Source organism: Neophocaena asiaeorientalis, unplaced genomic scaffold (genome assembly GCF_003031525.2).
Source record: "Neophocaena asiaeorientalis asiaeorientalis breed wild unplaced genomic scaffold, Neophocaena_asiaeorientalis_V1.1 scaffold91, whole genome shotgun sequence".
NCBI lineage: Eukaryota > Metazoa > Chordata > Mammalia > Artiodactyla > Phocoenidae > Neophocaena > Neophocaena asiaeorientalis.
Genome location: NW_020173198.1, coordinates 9,614,273 through 9,636,267, shown reverse-complemented (window position 1 = coordinate 9,636,267; position 21,995 = coordinate 9,614,273). Strand labels below are relative to the sequence as shown.

Below are 21,995 nucleotides of genomic sequence, written 5' to 3'. Positions count from 1 at the left end.
AACTCTGAAACGTATCAGTATACTGCCCTGATAATAATATAACGAATATATAAAAGTAATTTAACATAAAAACAATGTGTATTGCATTCTGTAAAGGATCAGGCACAACACCGCCAGACTAGCACTTCCCAAACTGTAACGCAGACGAACCCCCGGGGGTCTTGTTAAAATGCAGGTGCAGTGGGTCCAGGTGGGGGCCTGAGATCCTGTATTTCTAACAAACTCCCGGGGATGCTGATGCTGCCGGCTGACGAGCCTCACTTTGAGTGTCGAGGGCCTGGAAGACACATGGAAAGGTCCAGTGCTGGATGTTGAATCACCAAGAATTAGAGTTACACACAGCTTGCGTGGCTGTTGATGATACGATTTTTTTGAAATCGTACTAAAATTCTGTATGATGTAGGATCTCCCCTTGAGTTAAAGGTAGTTACCTTCCTAGAAAATTCAGTTACATTAAGAGCATTCAAAAGTGCTCTGTCATCCGTAAATTTGTATTAGGTTCCTGACCTGCAAAATTAAAAATGAGTTGTTCACCCACATGACATGTAGAGACATTCAGAAGTCCTGCAGGATGTGGGACACTTCCCTACTGCTTTGGGAACATGCATTGCCAGGGATCTGGTGTCCTGCCACCAGTCTCTTCCGGGAGCGACCCCCAGTCATTGTGGCAACCAAAATGGCACCACGTGTTTTCAGAGCACCCCGTGGGGGGCGGTCCCACTTCCATGGAAGACCCTGGAATTAAGGGATTCATTAAGGGCTCTGAGGTCTTTGAGGCAAGGCTCTGAAGTTGAGTTCCTTGAAGATCCTGGGTCCTTGGTTTCGAGCAGGCTCGCGGCATGCGGGTGGGTAAGGGGACCTGGGCCAGGCTGGACGAGAGCTGTGATGATCTGTCCCCAAATGTCCATAATATCATAGTTAAGAAAGTCCGTCTTAGAGGAATCCAGAAGGCTTTGTTATTGAAGCAAGACTGGGTTGTTCATTGTCACTGTCACTGTCACATCCTCCTGGTGGGCTGGAAGGACAGCATGGGTCAAGTCTGGACTCCTGTGCTGAGGCCCCAAAGACGCGGCATTATGGGGTTGAGGTCCAGACCATGTGGCCTTGGGCAGTGTCAGAGGTAAACGAGACCGTAAGGACAGATTTTGATCTGCAGAGTACTATTGCACTAGGGGGAAGGGTCCAGTGTGAACTGAACTCCGCTGTGATTTGTACAGCGTGACTGGGTCTTTTAAAGGGAGCATGAGGGAATAGTGCGGGGGTGAGCAGGGGCTCAGTAGAGTCAGGGAAGTGAAAAATGACAGAAAGCAGAAAGGCGGGGCTCTGTCCCCAGGAAACTCATCTGGGTTTGCTGACTGGCACTTCTCCAGGTTAGTCCTCCTCCTTCCCACAAAGGCTGGGACGGATGCTGGGGCCCTGTCGTCGAGGGTTGGCTGGAGCAAACTAGATTCTATTAGCAGCCTTGAGTTTTCTCAGGCAGGCGCTATACTGGGGGCTCATGTCATCCAAGAGCTGTGTCCTTGAAATGTCAGAAACTATGTTAGTGTTTGCTCAAGTCTTTACAGGCCAAGGTTGAGACCTGGTTGAGGAGGGGCTCGGAGGGGCTGGGCTAGAGTTTGGTCAAAGGGGAAATCTTTGCCAGCAGGTCACTCTCCCCCAAGAGGGTGGCCCAGGGCTTCAGGGTTCTGCCTCTTTCTAGATAAAAGTAGTTATCAGCACCCCATTTCCAGTTGACCTAGATTTCTATCTGTGTGTGTGTATTTATCGTGTGTGAGAGTAAAATATAAATCCACAGGCTCCGCGACGGGAGAGGCCACAACAGTGAGAGGGCCCGCATACGGCAAAAAAAAAAAGAAAGAAAAAAGAAAAAATTAGCCATAACCCGTTACCTATCTATATAAGTAAAAATTTTTATGAAAAGTGCATATGTTTTGTACAACAAAAACAAATTTCGTGGAAAGAGGCATCGTTCTACATTTTTGCAAGTCTGTAATATCTGGCTTAATAGAAGACAGCTGGATTCTCACATTTGCTTCTGCTTTCAATCTGTTGCGATTTCACACATCACGGAGCCTCTACAAACTCCACTGTGTGCTTGTGTGAGAGGATGAGTGAGAAAAAGGAAAATAACATCTTCAAATTATGATGGAAATAGTGACCTTGAAGATCCCCTGAAAGGGTCCCCCAGGAGTCCCCAGAGCACACTTTGAGATCTACCTCATTAGATCATCACAGTAAGCATGAATTCCAATTAAATCAATTGTAGCTAACATTCATTAAGTTCTAGGCTTTATGTTAAGTGCTTTACACGTATTAACTCTTTGAGCTGTTGTAAAAGCCCGGTTAGGTAGGTACTAGTTATTATGCCCATTTTACAGAGAGGGAGACTGAGGCTCTCAAAGTTAGGTGCTGTGCCCCGGGTCACTCAGGGAGCAAGTGGCAGAGGCCGGGCGGGTCTGAACGCACTTCACCTCCCGACCCTGCCTTTCCAGATGATTTAGGCCTGCTCATCAAATGATGGGGTGCCAGCTAAAAATGTCGATTGAGTGCTGAGTACATACCAAGCCTCATGCTAATTGTTCTGTTGTTGACTAGAATTAAATATGATTGTGTCCTGTTATTTAATCTCTCCTGCACCTTTGCAAAGTAGGTCTTCCTACCCCCTTTTTTTTGTAGATGAGAAAACTGGGGCTGTGAGAGGCTAAGCTTCTTTCTCCGTATCTCAGGGTTAAGGGGCAGAGGCTGGATTCCAAGCCAGCTCTATGCATCCAGCTCCCTCCCTCCTCACCCCATGCTGGGCGTCCCGTTAACACGGCTAAATTTGCTAAATTACACCAGGCTTATTATTGAGGGTTCTGTTAAAGCCTGGCCTGCCCGTGCCCAGCAAAGACCACGGGTTTCTAAGCTCTGGCCAGCCCTGCCACTTTTTGTGCATGCAAATGAGCCAGGCGGGTGGGCGCCGGGCCTCTGTGAGGTCTATTTGCATTGGCAGCCCGGTAATTGCATGTCCTAATTGGGTGCAGCCATGCACACTGCGCCTCCTCCATTCCACTGCCCTGGCACAGAAGTCCTTCTGGAAGCAGGTGTGGGCTTCTCCCCCATGTGCCCCTCTCAATGGCCTTGATCACCTTGGTGATTGGAATGAAGCCTCGGACACTGAGTTCAACAGCAAACAGCTACTCAGCTGGCAGTGCGTCCACATGGCACAAAAGAAAGCCCTAAACGGGTCATGATGAGTGAGCAGGTGGGACAGGCGCCCTCACGCCTGCACAGTGCACCTGGCCGGGGCTCCCCTCTGACACCATCTCTATTCCTCATAGCTGCAGAGAGGCGGTGCAGTGTTGGCGGGTGTGGCCTCTGGACCCCAACTGCCTGGGTTTGAATCCTGGTTCCTCCACTTCCTAGATCTGGATTTAGTCACTTAACTTCTCTGAACCTTCATGATCCCATCCAAAAAATGGGGAGAATAACATAGCATCTCCTTCATAGGGTCCTCATGGGGATCAATTGAACTAGTCTCTGCAGAGGGCTTGGGAACAGAGCCTGGGGCAGAGCCAGCACCGTGTGCATATTTTCTAATCGATGCATGTTTCGTAAGCACCTTGCACGTGTCAATCACTGTGTCCTGTGCTTCATCTGTTCTCTCAGTTCCAGGGAGTTAGATGCCAGCCTCAGCCTCTGGGATGGATGAGGACGTCAGGGTGCAGGGAGATGAAGTGGTCTGTCCCAGGTCAAAGAGCTGCTGGAGAAAATGACCACAGGATGAGGCAGGGAGAAGACGATGCACTTAGGAGCATCCATCTATCCCTCAGTCCCTGGTCTCCTAAAATCCCATCAGTTATTTCTCAATGATCTGAAATGGCAGAACTTCGTTAATCGACTGTGTTGATTAACGGTTAATTCAGAGAATGTTCAGCCGCACACACACAGGACCTGTCATCTTACAGATGAGAAAATCTCATGGTCGCTAAAGCAAGACAAGTACCCAGGTCTCCTCCTTTCTTGTTCGGTGTTCTTTCTACACAAAAATAAGAGCAAAGGTTTATCAATGAGTGGAGAGTTTGAAAACACAGCAACCCACCTCCACCCCTCGGAAACAGGACCTGGGTGCAAGGGAGGAGGTTGGGCCGATCCAGTTGATCAAGCGAGGAGAGATCCATCCTGAAGTCTGAACGTTAGAGAACCAGGAAGGACAGAGCAGACCCAGGCGTCTCTGAAACAGCAGCCTGGGTCATGTAACCTGCCTCTCGAAGCCGTCTTGTGCCTGGCATATTTCTACCTGATTGAAATTGACTCTAAACATGCCCAAGGTTGAATGGGAATAGAGGACATTATTGCATTTAATTATTTCTCCAGAATAAAAATGGATTCTAGCAACAGCTTAGGTGTAAGGCAACAGCAGAGCAATTAGAGTTTTGGAGCACATTTGAATGTGCAATCATTGCAATAAGTACATTAAAATAAAATAAGTCAAAGGGTTGCATTTGCATAAATAACCCAAGGTGAGAGTGTTGGATTGCTTAAGAATAAAGGGGACACAGCTAGCGATCATAATGAAGAAATACTAACTGATCTGTCCTCCAGGTGGAGACCATCAGGGGTGAGATGGTGGAGGCCCAGTGTTGATGAGTAGGGAAACTTCTTTGCTCATTGTTCCTCCTGCTTTGGGTGTGGTGGGCACATTCTGGAAGTTTTGACATACATTCATCCTCACCAAATACCCATGAATAAGTATTATTTTCACATCCCCATTTTCCAGATGAGGAAACTGAGGCATGCAGAATTTGAATCATGTCATTTCTAGCATCACATTCATTCCTTGGTCAGGCTATTTAACCTCCCTGTGCCTTACTTTCCTCCCCTTCATTAGGACTCATGCTGTTGCTTCACTGGGTATTCGAGAGGATTAGAGACACAAGGTGTGTGAAGGGCCAGAGTATGAGGGGACACGGGTGCTGAGGATATGATAGTCATCTCGCATGTATTTGCCTGGAAACCTCCCAAGGTTGGTTTTTACAGGGAAGGGAACCTGGGTTTGGAGGTCTGGATCTTGATTCTCCAGGGGAAGAAGAGAAAAGCTGAGACCCGTTTGCCTCTTGGCGAGCAGGTGAAGAGTTAGAGGGAAGGGAAGGTGATATCTCACGCCCATCGAGGGATGGATGGATAAAGAAAATGTGACATACACGTACAATGGAATATTATTCAGTCTTGAAAAAGAAGGAAATCCTGCCGTATGTGATGTCATGGATGAACCTGGAGGGTGTGCTGCTGAGTGAAATAAGCCAGACAGACAAAGACAAATGCTGCTTGACCCACTTACATGAGAATCTAAAATAGCCAGACTCAGAAATTCGGAGAGTGGAATGGTAGTTGCCAGGGGGTGGGGGAGGGGAAATGAGGACTTGCTAAGCAACAGGCATAAAGTCTCAGTTGTGCAGGATGAATACATTCTAGAGATATGCTGTACTACCTCGTGTCTGTAGGTAGCAATGCCGTATTGTGGACTTGGAACGTTTGTTAAGAGGGTAGAGCTCACGTTAAGTGTTCTTGCCACGATAAAATAAAACGTACAGGAAAAGAAAGAAAACTGTGGAGGGAAGGTGTAGGAGAACTCACCAGCTGTTGTAGGAAGCAACCCTGACTCAGCGTGACAGGTCATCCCAGGCCTCTGGGTGATGCCTGGTTCTCACTGACTATGGCTCAGTGGCTTTTCTGGAAGCTGTTGAATATATCTGTGAGCTCCTCATTCCAGAAGACAAAATATTTCCCTTTTCTCTTACACTCGAATCTTTTGATTGGCAGCTGAGTAGCACCTGGGGCCAGGCAGAAGGCCAAGGGGCCACCGTGAGCTCACCATCCCAATCGCAGGGGTGTCTCTAAGTAGACGATGCTTATTAATCAGGAGTCCTATTAGAATTGATGGTGGCGCCTGGTCCTGATATCACAAATTAACCAGAGGAGCCAGCCGTTCTCTGATGGCCAAATTAGCTTTGTTGATTGCAGTGCTTCCTGCGACTGGTGTTGCTTGGAGAACTTCTGCCGGAAGGTGGTAGAGAACGTGAGCTTTTGAAATTAGTGGTTTTGTGGAGGTTTTCTGCTTGGGGGACAAAGTGGTGATCATCAGTTCATGATGAGGAAAGAGAACAACCCAGGAACAGTACTGAGGATGTGTTTGATGAGAGACGATGCAGATGGCTGTGAGGGCAGAGGCCTTTCTGCTCAACTCTCCGCCTTCTTGTTAACTTCTAGAAAACGGGCTTAGGGACAGAATTTAAATTCTTGTTCTCAGGCAGCAGGAGTCATCGAACTGCTTTTCCAACCGTTAGAGGCAAAAAATGATAATAAATCGGCTCCTGTATCTGAGGGCAGCTAAGAGGAAGAAAGCAGATCAGGTTGGCTCCTGTATTAATCAGGATGAGCTAGACTGTGCTGCGGTAACAAAGATCCCCAAACCTCAGTGACAGAAAGCAGCAGAGGTTTATTCTGTCCATGGAGGGTTGGTGGAGTCTGTCCTCCACCCTGGCCTCACTCAGGAATGCAGGGCCTTCACCATCAGGAGTGTGGCTGGATGCTATGGGGGAAGGAGGGACATGGCAAACTGTGCCCTGGCCCGAGTCACTGGTCTTGGCCACGGCAGGTTGCTTGGCTGTGCTTCATTTGCAGGGGTTGGGAAGTACAATTGTATCACGTGCCTAGAAGGAAGAGAACTGGAATATTTGTCGAGGGCTTTATTGAATACCATCCCCCCATCCAGCTCCATCCCAACCTAGGCTAATACGAGCAAAGAGAGAGATACCCCATCCATTCCCCCACAGAGAAGGGGGAGCTAAATGCTCCTCCCTTGACCTCTCAGCCAAACAGAAGAGGCATGAAACTATAGCAAGTTTTAGAATTAAACGGGTACGCGTTCACAGCCTCCCCTAAATGATATCGGGCAGATCACTGAACATCCCCAAGTTCCCCTTGTCCCTCTTTTGTAAGATGGGGGAATGGTAATACCTGTCTTGAAAGTTACTTCTGAAGGTTAAACATGGAAGGGCTTGGCACAGTGCCTGGCACTTGATACGTGCCCATGCCTGAGAGTGTTAAAGCAACAAGCCTTGACGCCTCTTTCTGTAAAATAGTGAGGAGGGTACCCCTTATGGGACGACTGTTGGTGTCCAATAAGTAATACCTGTGCGTCGTTTGCATATGGTGCCTGCTGACAGCGAGTGCTCAGAAAATGCATCTGAGAGGCTGCTTGGGATTCTTCAAGGGCCTCTGGACAGAAAGAAGGGAAAAGAGGAATATCAGTGTGGTTTGTTTATAAGAACAGAGGAATGGCCCCTCACTGAGGGGGATTTCTTGCAAGATACGTGGAGAGGTAAGAAAGACTGGAAACAGGTGTCAGAACCAGAAGTTCCCCTTCACAGACCAGCATGTAATAGCAGCTCCTGTGTATGACCAGTAGCCACTCCAGGACCCATCACAGACTCCACTCTCCCTCGGCCTCTCCTTGTTTCCTTCTTCCTACCCATTGCCTCTCAGCTCCTGCCACCTCAAGCTCCTGGTGCTTCGTGGCCCCTCCTTACTGTCCTCTCCCTCTCTGTGACTCCCTGCCACCTAATGGCCACTGACCAGCCTTGACACGGCTATTTGGAGATGACATGCCTATCCCAGATCCATTTAGCTGGGTGGGAGTGGATGGGAAGGGAGCCAGGCTGCAGTGCTTAAGGGGACAGAGTGATGGGGATCAGAAGGGCTCTGCAGCTTCCTGGAAGTGGCTGGTGGAGCTGGTAGCCTAGGGCATGGGGTCTGCAGTCTATCTGGCTTGAATCCCAGCTTCACCACCAACCAGCTGAGTTACCTTGGATAAGTCACTGATGCCCAGTACCTGCAAAATGAGAATAAAAGTAACATCAACTTACAGAATGGCCACGAGGTATCTTAGTGTAGTCTTCATTCTTACGGCCTCTTGAAATTCGTGCTTGATGCTAGGGGAGATGGGACAAAGGCAAGAAGAGGGCAGACACGTTGCTGGGCCAAATGGGGACATTGGAGACAAGGGCAATCAAACCAAGCCCGGGGGAACCTTCTAAACTCACAGTTCTTGGAGAGCTGAGGTCTGCACACTTTTTCTTAAAGGGCCAGCTAGAAATATTTTAAGCTTTGCAGACCAGTCTCTATGGCAACCACTCACCTCTGCTGTTGTAGCAGGAAAGCAGCCATAGACAGACCATAAATGAACAGGCGTGGCTGTGTTTCAATAAAACTTTATTTACAAAAACAAATGGCGGGCAGGATTTGGTTCGGGGAGGGCAGTAGTTTGCAGACCTGCTGAAGTAGGAGCCACACTCAGTGTCAGCTGCACATCAGCCGATCCTGGGCACCAGCACTACCTCCACTGCTCTCCACCATCCTCTTCCTTGAGAACCTTTAATCGGCACATTTAGGAAAACGAACGAGGATGTCTGCCCTCAGAATTGCTACTCATTGCCAGTGTGTTTCTAGAGCAATGGGTGTAGATTTATGGAGTCAATTAGCGTTCTCTGTGGCCTCTGTGTCCCCTCTGACTAGCTTTGGGACAGTGGATTCTCTTTCAGGTTAAGGCCTTGATAATGGGCTCTAAGCAGAAGCAATGTGTTTTGGAAGTGATGCAGGATGGTAGTTGACCAGTGCATTTGATCCGAGGTCAAAATGGCCAGGGCCCACCTACCCATGGAGAAGCTGAGTTTGGGGTGCCCACCTTCCCAGAAAGACTCATTTTCTCCAGAATGATTCTTGGCCTTTCTCTTGACACCCTGCCCCCCCCACCCCGTGACTTAATCAGTTCTGCTCTAGGTACAGACATCAAGAGTCAAAGCTCAAACGTAAGACTGTCACAAGTTTTCATCCCCCTGGGACTCACTGTAGGATCCTTGCATAGGATTGTCCTATAAAGGGCATATTCCCCTCAAGATAGCCGGTGATGTCTCAGAATTAACCACGGCACGGTCTGATTTCTCTTACGGGCATAGATCTACGAGCATGTCCTAAAGGCAATGTAAATTATATGCTATCCTACCAATATTTTCTCCCCTTATAGCTTTATTATGGCATTTCTAGCCATTAAATAAACCATCACAGTGCTTGCTGCTAGAATTTAAACAGGAAGCTTGGAACAAACTGTCCAGATTCCAGTAGCAGAGACAACCAAGGAGACTTATATGAAAAGGGGGTGTGGTTAATAACAAGCATTGAGGATCATAGTCATAGCACGTTAGAGCTTGCAAAAGCTTTATTTTCTAGTTGGAACATCTTCTATTTCCAGGTTGGGAAACTGAGGTTCAAAGAGAAAAACCTAACATGAAGTCTAACATTAAGCTCGTAGCAAAGGCAGGGCGTGGAACCAGGGCCCAGACTTCCAAACCTACGTGCCCCACCCTCCAGGGCCAGCCTGCTTAGCCTGATGGCAAAGTCAAGTTTCTCTTCTGTGTTTCCTTCCTGTCTTCTCCAGGATGGCTACTTCTCTCACCGGCCAAAAGAGAAAGTGCGAACAGACAGCAACAATGAGAACTCTGTACCCAAGGATTTTGAGAACGTGGACAACAGCAACTTCGCACCCAGGACTCAAAAGCAAAAGCACCAGCCCGAGTTGACGAAGAAGCCCCCGAGAGGACAGAAGGAGCTTCTGAAGAGGAAGCTGGGGCAGGAGGAGAAGGGGAAGGGGCATCTGTCCCCAGGGAAAGGTGCCAACGAGGTGCTGCCTCCTGGTGCGAGAGCCCCGGTCAACGGCAGCCGAGGGAAGGATGTCCCCAGACAGCCCCACGCCCGGAAGAGTGGGGGCAGCTCCCCCGAGATCAAGTCTGACCGGCCCCTCAAGTGTGACATCTCGGGTAAGGAGGCCATCTCCGCCCTGTCCCGCTCCAAGTCCAAGCACTGCCGCCAGGAGATCGGGGAGACCTACTGCCGCCACAAGCTTGGGCTACTGATGCCCGAGAAGGTCACTCGGTTCTGCCCCCTCGAAGGTAAGTCGCAGCTCCGTTCTCACATTCTCAGACCTTCTCAGAATAACCGCCCTAGTTTTCAAACCCCAGATGAAGACAGGAGATCTTTTGTTTTGGGCCTCCCTGAATTCAGAAGTCTCGTGTGAGAAAAGTTCCGCAAAATCAAACTACCTCTTGTTACAGCTTTAACCTGTTGCTTTTGTGGCGAAGGATAAAATACAGTGCAGTCGGGGCTAATGTGGAAGTCGTAGGAGGCAATGGTATTGATAGGGTTCGTTTTCCGTCTCAGCAGGGTATTGGGATTAAAATTGACACCAATGTTACTGTAATTGAATAAGATTTGAAAGGTTTCTAGTTGGTTGCATTGACATTGGAGGCTCTGGAAAACACCCTTCCCATTTTCCTCCACCTAAAATTCCTTCCTTCCTTATTTTCTCCCTCCTTCCCTTCCTCTCTCTCCCTCCCTCCCTCCTGCCCTGTGCTGGGCCCTATTCTCTGTGCTGATGACCAGTGATAAATCAGACCTCTTGCTGCGATGCAGTGCGAGTCAGAGCTGTAACAGTGGCGTTCACAAGCACAGGGGAGGGTCCTCAGAAACTGGGGGGGGACAGTTTTGCACAGGTGAGGCATCACCGTGCATCTCTGCATCTCACCTCACGCCTCTGACACGTATTCCTTGCTGGCAGGTTTCACACCTTTTCCAGTGCGTGTGAAAGGGGGGTGATAACAATTACCAAGCGCTCACTGTGTCCCGGGCACAGCACGGGCACTTGCATTCAATCAGCTCATCTCATCCACCGCCCAGTGAGGCTAGCACCGTCATCGTGAGCATAACTTTTTTACACGTGAGAGACGTAAAACAACTTCCCTAAGGTCACGTGGCTTGTAAGTGGCCTTACAAGCTTGCAGGTAGAGACATCCTGAGATAGAGATATTGCCATGCTGGGTTAAGTCATATTTGTCAAGATCCCTTCTTAAAAAAAAGAAATCTGTTATGGCAGAAAATTTCAAACCCACCTCAGAGTAGGGAGAACCTTCATGTTCCCATCATCTGGCTACAGTTAACTCGTGGTGGTCACTACTGTTTCACCCATGTACCCTCATCCCCACATAAGCTCATTGTGAGCCTGTAGATTTTATTTTTCCTTGCAGAAGACGTTACATCCCAAATAGTTTGTGAATTAGTTCGTCCAGTGGTTTTCTCCATGCAGAGGGCGGACTGCATCCAAAAGACGCTTTCTACAAAGAAAGAGCCAGTGTCATTGGGAACAGACAGGGAGGGATGCATTTGAAATGGAGAGGTTGTGTTCTAGTTGAGTTCAGCCATGAACTGATAGGAAAAGCCCTTTCCCCTCGCTGGTTCCGGCTTCCTTATCTGTCCAGGGAGCACCCTGCATTAAATACTCGAAGGGTCTTCCCACTTGGTCTTCCCTTGCGGCCCATTTCCCAATTTGCTCTTGGTCACCCCTCATTCTTATTGGCCGTAATCAGTGCAAGGGGTACCCCTCTATCCCTCACTAAATGGTCAAGCGTTCAAAATACCTCCTTGTTGCTTCTAAATTCAGATACCACCAACTGCTTTAGTTCACTCTCAAGTGGAGAGAGAAGGTCCCCGACCATGGGACAACCCAGAGGTCCTGAGGGCAGGGGTAGGGGGAGGACACGTGGAAAGACCTGCATGGGGCAGGGACAGGGTCCACGCATGGAAGAGGAACGGGTCCATGCTCCCAGCAGCTGGGTCCACCTCTTTGTTGAGACAGAAGGTCAGAGCATCAGGAAAGGTGACAACAGAGCTGGACCAAGAGGCAGGGTGGGGGCAGGGGGCTCTCAGTCCCCCCAACGTTGGAGGATTTGGAAGCCAGGCAGGAAGATGCCTAGTGCTTCCTCAATCCCCCATCTCTCTCTCAAGAAGGATGTGCATGGTAAGAATGGCTCCCAAGGAAAAGGGGACTAGATCACCCCTAGAGAAATCCTAATTCCGTCTCTCCACTGGACAGGTAAGAAACGAGGTCCATAGAGGAGAGGAGACTCATCATCAAGGTCACCCAGTCAGTTAGAGGCTGAACTTGGGCTAAAATTCAGGCCTCCTCATCTCTCACACATGCTTCTCTGTTGACCGCTGGTCACAGAACGGAGGGTGTGGCTCAGGTGGGGGATGGCCACGTGGGCAAGTGTGTAGAGAGGCTTGGAAGTTTCCACGTGGCCCTCCGGGTGGGGTGCAGTGGGGACAGCTTCAACTCTTTACTCAAGTTCATCTGTATTTGTTAAGTTTTCTGTTGGAAACACGTATCTGTAGTAGACTCTCTTTTCAATAGAAAAGGTCTAAAAAGAAAAGGTTTGCTTCTCTCTTGCATTTTAAACCTTGTCTAAGCAGTCCCGGGGTCCCCATCATACTCTTGACACGACTTGGCAGATTGTGGCAGAATAAATAAGTGGAGATGTTTCCAAAATCTTTTTCTTTGCTAGTGCATGGCCTGGCAGAGGCCTGAGCTGAATGTCTTTCCATGAGAATGACAGTGGGTCCTCGCTGTGTACCAAGGGTCAACACACCTTTTCTGTAAAGGGCCAGAGTAAATATTTGAGGCTTTGTAGGCCGTGCAGTCTCTGTTGCAACTCCTCAACTCTTGCCATTATGTCTCAAAAACAGCCAGGACAATAGATACGCAAATGCACTTGGTTATTCCAATAAAACTCAATTTACAAAAACAGGCTGTGGGTGGGATGTGGCCCATGGGCCACAGTGTGCTGACCCCTGCAAGGTACCAGATCTGTGTAGTAATACCTCCAGCACTGTGCCTCCCATCCCACTATATCCTCACACGAGCCCTATGAGGTCGGTCTCTTATCGACCCGTTTAATGGATGATGAAATGGGGGCTCAACGAGGTTTAGTCCTTGGTCACAGGTGCATGGCTAGTAGATGGCAGGGCTGGTATCGTATCTCAGGAATACAGAGCCTGAGTCCTCCCGAGAGCCTTTCCCTCTTCAGGAGGCAGAAGGTTTCACTTTAGCCTAAACGGTCCGAGCTTGGGGATGTCCTGAGCCCGCAGGCTGTCTCTCTCCGCCATCAGTACAGTTGCAAGGAGAAGGGTGGGTGTTGATGGGGGAGCGAGCGGGCTGATGTGGCCTGTCCTGGTCCCGCTGAGACACCTCCAGCATGGCTGTGCAGCCTGGGGGATTCCCTGTGGCCTCTGCTGCGTCTGCCAAAGTGGCACACCCTCCAGGGAGCTGGGAGCTGGGTAATAAGATGGGCGTCTGAGCCTTGGCACACCAGCCTGGGCAGTGCCTTCATTTACTGCACCACAGCCTTCCCCTTTTGCAATAAATTCTCTGTGAATAGACTAATTGCAAAATAACCCTAATTGGGTAGTTATCAACGAACAACTTCCCGTGGAACAAAACAGCTTACAATTAATAGCATTTAAACCGTAAACTATTCTTCTGCAGAAAGCTAAGATGTAATTACACCCCATACGGAGATCGCGTTCCCTTTCTGGAAACCATGACACCCGGATTTCCCTCCGCTCAGGAGGGATTTGAGCTCCAGCTCTGCGGGCAGTGAGGAAGCCAAGTGGGGAGGGGAGGGGAGGGGAAGTAGGTATGTGTGTAAACAGACAGACACATACACTTACACGTCCGCACGCAGATGTACGCACTGTTTGTCATTTTGCCAAACTCGGCGTCACCCAGACTTCAGCTGACAGGATGCCGGAAGTTGAATATCACTGAGGACACAATTCCTCATGGCTTGAAGTCTGAAAAGTTACGAGGGGATCGATGTGAAATGTTGGCTTGTGTGAAGGGCTCCTCCTCCGATCCCCATGCCTCCAGTCCCCGCAGCCCAGCACCTTCAGGAAAAAGGAAGAGTCTAGAACCCCCGGATTGGTGTGCTCTGCACGGATACCTTGCCCCTGTGGCTCATCTGCTTCACTGCCAGCCTCTGGGAGGAAGCAGCTGGAATGGCGACATGTTTTCAGGAGGAAAACGCGGATCTGCGGACCATCCACTCACAGCCCCCAGGAGTGAGATGCGGTGAGGTCAGGCGGGGTGCTCTACCCCATCGGCCCCCAAGCCTGGCCTCCGAGCAGGCTGTTTCTAATCCCGCAGCGCCCCTCTTTCCTCCCAGAGCCCCCGTGCTCACTGCAGCCGCCAAGTCCACGCAGGTGGCCCAGCCCCCAGTGGCCCCCCTTACCTCCCACAGTTGCCTAGGTCTCCTGTCCCTTCCTTAGGCTCCAGAATCACCCAAGAGCCTCCAGGCACTCCAAACCGGACCTCCCAGAGTTTCATGGAAATGAAACCGTGTTGGATGGAAGGCCCAGGGTGGCCTGGGCTGGAAGAAGCTTTTCCATCGGAAGATCTGCTGACACTGGGTTTTGAATCCTGGTTCTGTCTTTGCTAGTGGTGTGACCCTGACTTCCTAGTGCCTCAGCTTCCTCATCTGTAAAATGGACACAGATACTCGTACCCTATCCCCATAGGGTTGTTGGCTGACATGGGACCATGAATATGAAACCCCTGGTGCAGAGGGGGGTAGGGTACAGCGAATGTGTTTGGCTGTCGGCTGTAGCAAGGCAGTGGTGGTGGCGTTGAGAAGAGTGGAAGGCCCGCCTGTAGGGTGACCACCCCTTGCCCAGCCCTAGATGTCTCGCTCTGGTCTTCAGACAAGGCCCCGTGTGCCTCAGCCACTCCCTCCTCATCCCAGCCCCCACTGCACACTCCACCTCTTCCCTCTCCAGATCTCAGCCTAAATGCCTCTTCCTCGGAGAAGCCTTCCTGGACCACAGCTTCTGCAGGGAGCCCCGGCCACAGAGGACACACCAACCCTGGTGAGGGGCAGAGGTAGCTTTCCCAATAAAGACCGTTTGACCTGTAAGAGGCATTCTGAGCAGGCAATGCCTCATTATATTGGGAACAATTAAATGTCAAGATGCTCTCTCCAACGGCCCTCATAGGCCACCAGCCTCCTTTCATCTTGAGCTAAAATGCCTCAAGAGAAAAAAAAAACATCTCAAGAGAGGCCCCACCGGTTACCAGGGTGCCTCTGACACGTCCTCACTCTTTGCTGTGCCAGGTAAAGCCAGTGGAGTGACCGCAGCCCAGGTGTCCAGGTGAAGAATGAGAGAGGAAAACGGAGAGGTTCCACGGAAAGCAGTCACTAAGAGGGGGGTTGGGGGCCACCGTAGCAGGGGCTCCGGGCCCGAGCCGCTAAGTGGGCCGGTGGTCCTCCGATGAGTGATGAGCAAGGGCTCTCCCTTTTCAGTCAGCTGACCGGCTGCAGGTTTGCAAGCACGTGCACGTGGCAGGGGCAGTGGCTCCAGTATTAGGAGTGAGGACGGACTGGAGGAGGTTTCTGATGAAAAGGCAACTGCCCTTGGACGCAGCAACCCGTCTTTACCCCTCAGTCTTTGCAGGAAGCCAAAGACTCTGGACAGATGGCTGCCGGATGGAGGTGGCTGAGGGGAGACTATCGCCTCAGATTCCCCATCTGTCGGGGCAGGAACACTGCTTTCTCCCGGGTCTTTGCTGTATCGCTCAGGATGAGGCAATGAGGGAACAGCCGTGGACAACTCAGAGACACCACGCTACCGGGGTGGCCGTGATGAGGCCAGATGACCTTGCTACGGCTCAGCCAAGCCGACGGGGCCGACGTGCCCAAAGCCCAGGTTTGCAGAGGACTTTTTCTCGTCTTTCTCTCGTCAAACCCCAGTGAAAAGGAGGTTTCCAGTAACAGTTCATTGGGGTCGGAATAAACTCATGCCAAAGGCCCTACTTGGGCTTCTGAGGGAGGGGTAGGACCCTGACCACGGTCAGTCCAGAAAAAATCAGCAGACCCCATTCATTGGTCACCCACTAGGTGCCATTCGACGTCCCAGGCCAGCACTCCCCAAACGTGTTCTGTGAAGGGCCAGATAGTAAATACAGTATGAGGCCTTGCAGGCTGCAGGGTCTCTGTCACAACTACTCAACTCTGCATGAAAGCACCCACAGGCGACACATAAAGAAACGACCAGCGTGGCTGTGTTCCAATAAAACTTTATTCTGATCATCAGAATGTGAATTTCACATGATGTTCATGTGTCACGAAAGGTCATCCATTTGATTTTTTTTCAGTTATTTAAAAATGTAAAAACTGTTCTTAGCTCGCAGGCCATACCAAAACAGGCAGTGGGCCCTTTGCCAGCTCTTATTCTAGTATCTGGGGACGTAACAGTGAACAAAAACACAGGATGCCTCGTCCCCGCAGGGCCTCTGCCCTACACAGCTCAGAGCACCATGTCTGTTGCCACAAGCTGGATGGTGACTCTGGGAGGCGTGCAGCCTGAGGCCCCACCTTGGTGGCACTTCTGCCCTAATGGGAGAGGCCAGAGGGGACAGGTGACCCAGTAGACCTACAGTCCACTGTCTGGTGTGACGAGAGCTCGTAGACAAGCACAGCAGGCGACAGGACAGGGGAGGTGGACGTTTTAGGTAGGTGGCCACAGAAGGCCCCTCTGAGGAACCTCGGTGGCAGTGTCACCGGGAAGAGGAAACAGTCCTAGCAAACAGCCTGGCTTGTTCCAGAGGCAGCCAGGAGGTCAGTATGGCTGAAGCAGAGGGAGCAGTGAGGGGAGCAGAAGGGTGAAGGGTCAGAGGCCAGAGGTAATGGCCAGGCCACCGCAGGGGGTTCGGATACTGATGTCAAAGAGATGGGAGCCATTGGAGGAACTGAAGAGTTTTAACATCATCTGATTTTGAATTTTTTTAAAAAATTTTATGCTACTTTAAAATTTTTTTATCTTATTTTGATAAGAACACTTAACATAAGATCCACTCTCTGAACAGATTTTCAAGCGCACAATGGTGTATTGCTGTTTACAGGCACAGTGTCGTACAGCAGATCGCTAGAACTTGCTCATCTTGCTCAGCTGAAACCTTAACCCATCGAACCCCACTCCCCATCCCCCCAGCCTCTGGCAACCACCATTCTGCTCTTTGCTTGCATGAGTTTGACTGTTTTATATTCCTCGTATAAGTAGAATCGTTCGGTATTTGTCCTTCTGCGTCTGGCTTATTTCACTCAGCATGTCCTCCAGGCTCATCCATGTTGTTACACATTGCAGGAGTCCTTCGTTTTTTAAAGCTGAATAATACTGCATTGTAAGTCCGAATTTTTTAATCCCTTCATTCCTCAGTGGACCTTGAGGTTGTTTCCACGTCTTGGCTATGCTGCAGTGAATGTGGGTGTGCTAATATAATATCTCTTTGAGATGCTGATTTCACTTCTTTTCGATAAACACCCGGTGAGATATCACCTCACACAAAAGACAACAAGTGTTGGTGCAGATGCAAAGAAATTGGAATCCTTGTACATTGTTGGTGGGAATGCAAAATGGTGCAGGCACTGTGGAGAACAGTTTGGAGGGTCCTGAGAAAATGAAAAACAGAGCTACCATACGATCCGCCATTCCTACTTCTCACATGATTTAGCTTTAAGGAAGGAGTAGAAACAGGGAAATTGTGGAGAGGTTCTTGCAGCGGCCCCAGTGAGAGGATAGGGTAGTAGGAAAAAGCTGCTAGGATTGGCCGATGGACTGGATGGGGGTGACCAACTGTTGGTGTTATGGGCTGAGGGGTTTCTTTGGGGCACAAAGACGACTCAAGCCTGACCCTTGAGCAAACATTTATTGAGCTCTGCTGTGTGCCAGGTCGTGTGGCCAGCAGTCCCCCAAGGCCCCCCATCGGAAGGTGGGTCTCCACAGGCCAATCCCACGTGGCCTTCTCCTTCTCAAGCATCGTGTTATTTGACCTCCTCCCCATTTTGGAATCGTAAAAAAAGCCAGCCGTTGCCCACATGGCTTTTTAGAAAGAGAAATATGCAGTTATGGGGAATATCATAAATGCCCCCTCACCTCCCTCCCACCTTCCTCCTCCCAGAATGGCCTGCCAGCTGCAGGCTCTGCCTTCACTCTGAAAGTTGTCATCAGGGTGTGTTTGTTCCCTAACTGCCGTGCCTAGAAGGCAGAGCCGAAAGGTTTAGGCACAGAAAGAAGATGAAAACACCAGCCCTGAAAGAGCGGGATTAGCGCCTTCCCCGGCCTCACCCGGGCAACCGGTTCGGAAACTTCAGGCAGACATTTCCCAAGGCTTCCGCAGTGTATTTGAGACAAGGGGATCATGGTTAGATGGATTTTTTTTTTTTCCTTCTCATGTGCTCACAATGACATCTAGAGACTAGGGGACCGGGAGCATGTTGATAACCCTGCTTTTGTGGACCACTGCTTGGAGCAGCTCTGTAGAGAGCCTGACTAATCAGGGGCTTTGCAGACCAGTAGGGATTTTGTTCTTACCTGGGTGACCAGGGGGCGCTGCTGAAGGGATTTGAGCAGGGCTGGGGGTGGGGGCTGGCCTGACATGTGTAACAGGATCCCCTGGCTGCGGTATTGACAGTAGATGCTAGGGGTGAGGATGGAAGCCAGGAGGGCTCTTAGGAGTTGCTGGTCAGCATTTGCTCTGAGATTGCACATGGGGCATGAAGAAAGCGCCCCCTACTGTTTATCTGTCTCTGCCCCAGACCCACCCTCCACATGGAAGGGGCTCTGTCTTACTCATCTGAGAATAGCACTACTTGTCATGTCATAGGCCTCAATCTTATCCTCCCTGGGTAAGAAGATAACACAGTTGTTTTGAGCTTCAGTGGCTCAAGCTACCCGTCCCGGGAGCTGTGCAGAGGCCCACATGCACTGGGACGGGAATGGAACAGTTAGAAGTCTGAGTGGCATAGCCACCAGCTGGGGACTAAAAGTGTTTGTCCCCCACTCCCTTCAACATTCACTCATTCAGCAGTTGTCCACTGAGCATCCTCTGTCTATGCGGGGCACTAGGTTTGGGGGATCTGTGTGGGAGGAAAACAGACAGAATTCCTGTCCTTATGGAGCTTACAGCCTGTTAAACGTGGGAGGGGAGACACATGAATCCAGTGAGCACAAAAATAAGTGCAGAATTGCAACAGCACCACTGATTCTGCAGAGACATGTGGTTGAATTTTAGTGGGACTGAGAGATGAAGAGTGGCAGGAATTACCTAGGGAAAGAGCAGGAGGGGGAGTCTTCCAGGACAAGGGTCCATCATGTGCAAAGGCTCTGAGGCAGTAGGAGGCGTAAGGAGGTTGAAGAACCAACAAGACCACCTGGGGAACTCTGAATATGAGCAGGAGGGTTGGTCTGTCGTCTTCCCAGCCGGATTTTAATTCCCCAAATCACTGGGTCTAGATGATCTATGTCTTTGTCTTGAGCGAGAAGAATGGAGCAGAGGCATCTGTAGGGACCAAACCGAAATCACCGGAGAGCCAAGGCAAGACCAGCCCGAAAGACAGGCAAGGCTCTGGCAGTCCGGGACCGGGGACGGGTCCCACATCCCCTCCAGAGAGCCGTGCTCCTTCCACCTTTGGGCCCTGACCCCCACCTCCACCCCAGCCTGAACGCGGGCTGCCAACTCCTGGAGGCCTCACCTCCTGTGGCACCTTTGTTTTCCAGGACATCCAGGACACAGAGGGGAATCCTCAATGCCTCCAGCGGTGAGACAGACTCAAGCAGGCAGTGTGCCCGGGGGTGTTCCACTGGCACTGAGCTAGTGCAGGCTTAGGGGAAGGCTCTGAACCCGTCTCCCCAGGAAAGCCTGGCGGCCCCTCTACCACTGAGTGAGCTGCCAGACCCTCAGACAAGGCACTTGTTTTCTCTGAGCCTCACTTCTTACCTGTAAAATGGGTTGTTTGATGCCTCTCCTGCCTCCTCGGGTTGCTGTATGAAACACCATGTTTGAGAATATTTAAAATTTTCCCTCTATTCAGTCAGCGAATATTTACAAGCACCTGTTACAAGTCAGCATTAGATTATTGCGGTTCGGAAGGCAGCCTCCAGGGTGGGCACGGTGGACCTGCTTACGCAGCCGGGCAGTTTAGGATGCTTTCCTCAGCTCCCATGAGTGTCTCGCCCAGAACCTGCCCTGGGACTAGGTAGAGTCACTAGGACAGTTTCTTGTGCTCTGAGCCGTTCCTTCCTTTGGGTGCAGCTGCTTATGTGTCAGCCGCCCAGGGCTTGGAAATCAGAGCCCTGGTGCGGAAAGAGAGCCCGGGCGTGGCCCTTGAGGCGGCCGGTGGATGACAGTCAGTCCAAGCTAGTCCCTCCTTTTTGCACAAATCAACAAAACCAACTTGCTTTTTCTCCTCTCTCAAATTATTTGTCAGTTAAGCGTTAAGAGTTCCTTTCAACATCACTTCCTTCTGGAAGTCTTCTGGGACTCTCTCCCTACATCTCCATGAGGTGCTCAGACTGTGTACCCCCAAATCACCTTACCCGCTCACCAGTGGAGCACACACCACATTATCCTGGAGTTGCCAGGGTCATCTGCAGCCCCCATTTAGCCACGAGGCCAATCTCATCTGTGTTCCAGGTCATATCTCCAGCCCCTGCTGGAGCAAAGTCTGTTTGCTAACCCCATGTTACAGATGGGGAAACTGAGGCTTGGGGAGATCGAGTAGCTTGCCTGGGGTCACACCTGCAAGTGGGAGACCTTTCACACTCAGTTCTGTCTGCCTGACTTCAAAACCCACATCTCAGCCTCTCTGCTCTGTGGAGCCTTTAGTAAACCTGCCATCGGAATGTGTCGAATGAGTAATCCAGTTTCTCCAAAGATAAAGGGAAATGCAGAGGCAATGTTAACACCTATCTCTAGCTGTTCATTACTCTCCTTCCCTGCAACCAAAAAGAGCAGGGCGCCGAGGTCTCCGTACAAGAACCTGTGCTTAGATAATAATGCTTAACCTTGACCTAGGGATTGCTAAATGCCACGGACTATCTTAAGAGTTTTAGCCATATTAGGTCATTCATTCTTCTGACAACTCTGTATTCCAGGAAACTGACGCACAGAGAGGGAGGACACTTGCCTAAAATCACACATTTGCTCAGTGACAGAGCCAGGCTCTGAGCTCAGAGGCTTTGGTGCCAGCGGTGAAATGCTGAACCACCGTGCTTCTATCCCTCTAGCAGCGGCTGCCTTTTAGCTGCAGTTTTCCTCCTCAAGCTCTGTCCGTCTGTCGCAAAGAGATCCACGCAGTCAAGTGATCTACCTGGTGCTGGAGGGGGGCTGATCCTGTGAAAGACCTCAGGTCTCACCTGCAAAGCTGCGTTGGGTGAGAAATAGCCAGTGGCAGTGGCCTCCCATTTTTCTGCCAGTTTCTAGTTTCCATGGTATATTTGTGTTAGTGTAAAAATGACAAAGCAATCATTTTTCATTGTATCCTTCAGTCACCCATGAGAGATTGGATTTAGGTCACAATTTATTACCCCATGGAATTGAATCCAATTTTTAACACCATGTCAGCCATTCTGGTACTAGAGCCTTTTAATGGCTGTGAAATTTATACAATGATAAAGTAATTTAAAACATATGTAGGAAGAGCATTAGGCAAATTGATGTATAGAGAACCCTGTGGTAAAAATTGAATAGGAGATAAACATGGAAAATGGTGATTGATTAGAGGACAGTTGAAATAGGGCTCGCTTTGAGAAACTCTTAATGGCGAAATTAGTAAATTAATTTATTCCTCGGAATTTTGAGGGGGGTTTATGTTGCCCTAAATCAGAATCGAGGATGAGGCACAAAGTGCAAATTAATAGCTCACCTCAAAGCGTGGCACCGTTTGAGCGAGAAGCCTCGGCTGAGTAACTGGGATGCTGCCAGGAGCCTGGCCCTGGTGGTGTTTCCAGCGGCCAAAGTGAAAAGATGGGGAGAAGACAGGGCAGCGGGAAGGGAAGCAGAATTTTTTTTTTTTTTAATTTTTAAAACTTGCTCAAATAATACAGAAAGCATGCTTGTTATAATACCTTTATTCAAGTGGGACCATATGCATTCTCATTATTTCAAAAAACTGGAAAACGCAGCAGATAACTGGAAAATCTTTAAAAACTTGGCCAGTCCCCTCGGAGAGGTAACGACTGCAAGCACATTTTTGGTTTTGTTTAGATCTTTAAAACCAGCACTTGCAAAAATAGAG

General features: G+C 49.9%; 1 protein-coding gene across 1 annotated transcript in view; it reads left to right on the top strand.

The window, feature by feature from the left end:
* XYLT1 (xylosyltransferase 1) overlaps positions 1 to 21,995 on the top strand; it is a 304,620-nt gene that overhangs the window by 159,086 nt on the left and 123,539 nt on the right. Inside the window, exon 4 of the mRNA XM_024744361.1 lies at positions 9,476 to 9,986. Within this exon, the coding sequence (XP_024600129.1) occupies positions 9,476 to 9,986 (511 nt within the window). The remainder of the gene's footprint in view (positions 1 to 9,475; positions 9,987 to 21,995) is intronic.